Source organism: Limulus polyphemus, unplaced genomic scaffold (assembly GCF_000517525.1).
Source record: "Limulus polyphemus unplaced genomic scaffold, Limulus_polyphemus-2.1.2 Scaffold1068, whole genome shotgun sequence".
Lineage (NCBI taxonomy): Eukaryota > Metazoa > Arthropoda > Merostomata > Xiphosura > Limulidae > Limulus > Limulus polyphemus.
This window is the reverse complement of record NW_013666678.1, coordinates 299,160-305,043: the sequence shown is the minus strand read 5'-3', so window position 1 is coordinate 305,043 and position 5,884 is coordinate 299,160. Positions and strand designations below refer to the sequence as shown.

The 5,884-nt window shown below is 33.0% G+C and overlaps 1 protein-coding gene across 1 annotated transcript in view; it reads left to right on the top strand.

Annotated features, from left to right (window-relative positions):
- Positions 1-5,884, top strand: part of LOC106461970 (adhesion G protein-coupled receptor B3-like) — a 61,571-nt gene that overhangs the window by 44,265 nt on the left and 11,422 nt on the right. Inside the window, exons 15-17 of the mRNA XM_022389087.1 lie at positions 143-249; positions 2,359-2,461; positions 5,297-5,447. Of these exons, the coding sequence (XP_022244795.1) occupies positions 143-249; positions 2,359-2,461; positions 5,297-5,447 (361 nt within the window). The remainder of the gene's footprint in view (positions 1-142; positions 250-2,358; positions 2,462-5,296; positions 5,448-5,884) is intronic.

The window sequence follows — 5,884 nt, the reverse complement described above, 5'->3', positions numbered from 1 at the left end:
CTGTGCCTTTAGTTTAGGTGCTGTAAAATATGTAAACCTTTAAAAAGTAAATATTTAAATTAAAATTAAGCTTCTGGTTCTTATGATTTTGTATTTGTTTTGTTTATCTATCACATTCAAATGTATCATGTTGGTTTTTTAGGCTAAAGAAGACATTCAACAAGGATTTAAAACAGTAACTGGAACTGGTTGTGTAATCTGTATCTCATTTTTGTGCCTCACTCTTTTAGTACTTGTATTATCTTGGAGGTAAATGTGATTTGTACTTATGTTTTATTGGATGTAAACACTTTTTTATACTTTTGTTATGTTGAAGATAAGTGTTCACTTTGCAATTCATTATTTTGTAGATGAGGATTTTTTTATGCATGTATTATACTGGAAGTAAGCACTCTCTTTTTATCCTTGTATTATTTAAGAAGAAAATATTTTTTGTACCTGAGTAAGAACTTTTTTATACCTATTTTATGCTGGAGATAAGCACTCTGTTTTTATGTTTGTAGTATTTTGAAAAATACTTGTTAAAGCTTGTGTATTTTTTTGCATATATACATGTTGTAGCTAAAACAAAATGCTGCTGCAACCAGGGTTGAACAAAAACAATTTATTAAACTGTAACAACAACAGAAATCTAAAATAAAACTTTCCAACAATTGGAATACAAATTATATCACTTACAAAAACACATTTAGTAATTCCATGCCTGGCTAGGACTTGATACAAGTTGTCATAAACAATACAACATAAATATCCACTATTTAGTAAAAAGAACCAGAAGAAGAAAAACCTTTATTCTGAAAAAAAACACATTTTTCCAAAATTATACCACTTCCAGATCAATAGCAATACTGAGCAACAAACATCAATAATTCGTTCTTACTGTATCTTGTAAACTAACTATTTTAAGATCAAGGAAGGGTTCTTATTTAATGGTTAGACAATGAGGTTACATCTCATGTGATTAGCTAATTTATGTAATGTTTCATAACATTAATATCTATATGTTACTGCTAAGGGAAACTTGTGTCAGGTTCATAATACAAACATATTCAAATTCAATGTGTTCCAGCTAGAAGGTGAATTAGTGCTTAAATATAACTCAAAATTTGTAGTTCATCTAAGTGATAGAAGGAATAATAAATTAACAGAAAGCAAAACTATAACAAAATAAAAGTAGAACTTGCTATCTCATAATATACATAAATAGAATATTTGTTATCTGAACAGATGGCATGAGAACTATTAGAAACAAGCAAGGTTTGAATAATTTCTTTAATTAAAAGCAATTTTGCAAATTATTTGTGGACTTTCATGAGTATGATTGATAATTTATTACAGGTACCCGATCCCAAATCCGGAATGCTTGGGACCAGAGCCATGCCGGATTTTGGAATTTTCTGGTTTTTGAGTCGTTTTGGCCTGACACGTAAAAATGATATAAATAAAGTATGAAATACATGAAGGTTGTATTTAATTGCCTTTTGGAAATTTTCATGATGCACAAAAGAGGTAAAAATTCAAATTAACCCAGAGAGAGGGCTGCATAACCAAAGGGCAGGTTTGAACCGATACTGCATTGACTCGTCATGCCCCCCAAACAAAGTGGCTATTCTGGTAATTAATCTCAAATTAAGCCTAAAAGAAATTATTACTTACTTCTTTGAGTTTACCTATTTGTATAGTAATTTTTAGTGCAGTTTCCAGTAATTTCAAGTCAGAAGTGTGCATTAGAAAAGACCCAGATATAAGGAATTTCTCCAACCTAATGGAGTGTTCACCAGAATAGCCAGTTTCTAGAACATTCCAGTTTTCAGGTTGCCAGATTTGGGGTCGTCTACCTGTATAAGTATTTTCTGTTACCATTATACTGTTGTCCAAAGTGAATTCCATATTTTGTTCAAATATTTTTACACCCAAATGTACGTATTAGAAAGAAATTTAAGGAAATGCAGTTTTTGATATTTGAAGAAATTATAAGTAGTAAGTCATAAAAAAAATCACTAGCCAATCAGTAAGAAAAACAAAACTGTGTATATGAATAAAGAATTTTTGTTTTACTTGTGTCATTTTTACCCTTTGCTGTTGATTTTCAAAATTATTCTCTGTATAACGTTTCATGAACGTGCTGTGTTGCAGCTAATTTTATTATCTGTTGGTGTTACAGCACATTTCATACAAAAAACCCAAATTATTCTTATTACCACCTAGAAAAAATATTAAATTGCATGTTCTTACAGATCGGCCTATTTTCTGGAAGTGTCAAGTGAATTAAAACTTAGTGTGTTTCACATTATTTTGGGTAAATAAATGATCTGTTGTTGACATACTTTTACTAATAACTTTTCTATTTCTTTCTAGGAATATCAGTGGTGCTATTACTGCACTTAAAATACAGTTTACATCCACAGTGATTGGATTTTATATAATATTTCTTAGAAACTTGTGTGGATCTCTGTCACAGGTAAAGTTTGTAAAATATTCATAACACCACAATTCCAATGCTGTTTTGTATTTTTGTCGTTTCTTTGGCTTATAATAAAACTTGAATAAACTGAATATGGGAAGTCTGATTATGTCATTCCATTATGTCAATAAAATGTTGTATTAAAGATAACAAAAAACTCTGAGACTGAAGTGATTTAAAGCCAACTTCTCTGGGTATAAAATTTATGATTTATTTTTTTATTTACTTGGAAGACATGTACTGAATCATTACTTCTCACTAAGAAGTCCAAAAAACAGGAATATTGTGTGTTGGTACACCTTCAAGTTTGAGAAAAATATTTTATATGTGCCTCTTATGTATCCTTATAATAAACCTTTTTTATCCATGCATGTACATCTTCAAGCCTCATGACTTTACCCAACTTGTATGTAGCCACCCTCAAAGCTAACACTTATGATACTTTGCAACTAAGCATACATATGTGATTTAACTATCTTCCAGACTAAACACTTTCAATATCATACCTCCCCCATGCCTGACAGCATATATCTTAAATTTGCTATTAACATGTCTGATGATTTGCATTTGGTAAGTAGCCATCTTTTAATTGAATAAAATAATAATGCATACACCAATTCCCAAGCTTGAAAAAGTTGATTTTATTTACATGCGTCCACTCTCATTTTATATCAACACCCTAGATTATATACACTTTTTCCGTGTTTCCATCATAGAATATTTTGATGTAACTAGCCTATTCTTGAAATTCAGAAATACTATTTACCTCTCTGAACCACTAAGAGCTATTACCTCATGTGCAACTGCTATGGAATTTCTTGTGCATACCACAAGCCTTGAACAAACTCCAACCCCTACACATATCTATGGGTATTGTGCCAGCCTATGACATAATCATCATAATGCTGTAGCCTTCCATCAATAGGAGGGTGACATGACCTTCATGCACAGTAATCCCCATGACCACTGAACAAACTCCAACCCCTACACATATCTATGGGTATTGTGCCAGCCTATGACATAATCATCATAATGCTGTAGCCTTCCATCAATAGGAGGGTGACATGACCTTCATGCACAGTAATCCCCATGACCACTAGCACATGATCATAGACTCATTCTTTCCTCAGCACCGCCTGTGTTCAGATGTGTTTTTTCTGTGCTTTTTTTGAGTTTTTAATTGCTTTAATCAACTGTCTTTCTTTCTTTAGTGTTACATTACTTTTGTCCTTGTTGCACTTTTGTTTCATCCACCTGATTGCAACTTCATTTTTTCTAGCCACCATATTTCTGCTTTTGGCTACTTTCCACAGCTTATGCCAAGTTATATGAATATATATATATATATATATATATATATATAAAAGTTCCAAAGCCCAGACATTTTCTCCACCTGACTTGATAGTAACTGGAGGCACTTTATCTGTTCATGCACCTGATATTCAGATGTTATCCTTTTAGTTCACTTAGTTGAGCACACACACCTGTATGTGACAGGTCTTGGATTTCACTCTGTGATTAGTTACTTTCAATGTTGTGGATAACTTAGCTTCCATAACCTTATTGAGCTGAGATGACTCATGGTGTACCAACAAGTTAACTGAGGATGTTCCCACTTTTATGCATCAGGTGTTTGGTTCCCTTCTGCCTATTTCTTTTTCAGTTCAGGTCCCTAGTCATTTTCTTTCCTTGCTTTCTGTGGAGCCTGCCTAACCTGTGGACGATTTTGATCAAATCTTCCAACTGTGGTATTTGTTTCTGGCTCTTCTCTCCCTGATGAGGAACATGTACTTTCTCTTTTTCTCCTTGCTACACTCATGAATCATGTATGTGATATTCTCTTTTACCCATATATATTAATGTTTCTTTGGTTGTTTTACTTCTTACACCTCCTTCTGTTCAAACTCCCCATTGTCCCACATCTTTCTTGTCCTACTTACCTCAGTGGATGGCCGTGGGTCATGGCCCTTTTATATTTCTTGATCCACAATTTCTTGTGTCTTTTCTCTCGGCTTGAGGTGCTCCTCTCTCTCCTTCTTTGTCTTTTTTTTAGCTATCTGCTCACTTTCGTCTATATTTACCATACTCCTTTATTCTCTCTCTCTCTCTACTCCTCACTGAAGCTCTTCATTACCCATTTAAGCCGTCTCCAGCCATTATTAACTCCAATAATATTGGTGGGGGATCTTTCTTTGTTTACAACTTTGGTTTCTATTATGTCCTCTCCTCTCTTTATTTTAACCTGGCATCTTTTTTTTTTTTTTATCTCCTCAGTCAAATTCTACATCCCTCCCACTTATGTCCAGGACCTTCATTTCACCTATTTCGTACAGACCTGTCTTTAGGGGTGTTCCTGACTTCTTGGAATCCCATGCTTACACTGTTTGCCTGCAGTTTTCTATTGTTCACAGAGACTACTGCTCCTGGAGGTTGTGTCACCCTCCTTTTGATGGAGGACTACAGCACTATGATTATTATGTCATAGACTAATGCAATACACGTGGAAGCATATATAGGTGGGAATTTGTTCAAGGCTTGTGACATGCAGAGGAAATTCTATGGTAGTTGCATGACAGGTAATAGTTCTTAGTGGTGCAAAGAAGTATCTATCTGCAATAAATTTTCAGGGAACAAAAATGTTAACATTCCAAAAACTTGACAAAATTCATTTCCATTCAATTATACAATGGGATTACTAAATATGAAAAAAAAAGGGCTTCAAAATTATAATTACTTAGAACCTCTGGCTAATATGTTTACTATCCTGACTACTGGAAGTCAGGTTTAAGTACTTATAAGATTTTAAACTAAAAACTTATTTCTTTCCTTTAGGAGTACTACCCCCATCTTGTTTCATTGTTGGCCTTTTTGCTCTTGGGTGCCTTTTGTACACTGTTGTGTGTAGTTCTTACAGTTTATGTAGAGTTTGTAAACTTGCAAACTATCCATCATCTTGAACTCAAGATTGTGGCTATGGGATGGGGTAAGTTTAACCTAGAGAAAGTCACTAAAAGTACTGTGGGTAGACAGTTGTGAAACATTTGAATTCTCCAGTAAGAACAGATTTTTAAAATATATTAATAAAGCCAAAAATACTGATAACAATAAGGATATCCAACTGCTGAAACAATGCATTCTAATCTTTATGAGTAAGAACATAAAAAAAAGTGTACTTAATTAGCTATACTCATTACCAGGCTAATTTTTAGTTTTCCTCTGATTATAAGTTGACATTAAAGTAAATGAGGTAAATGTTGTACATACAGATGCACAAATATGTATATATATATATTAGTTCATAAAGAAATTAATGTTGCTTTTGTTAGATGAAAACACCCAAACAACTTATATATCAAACAAAACATTTATCAATTGAAATAGTCTCTATTCTTATTGATGCTGCTTTTCCATCTTACAATC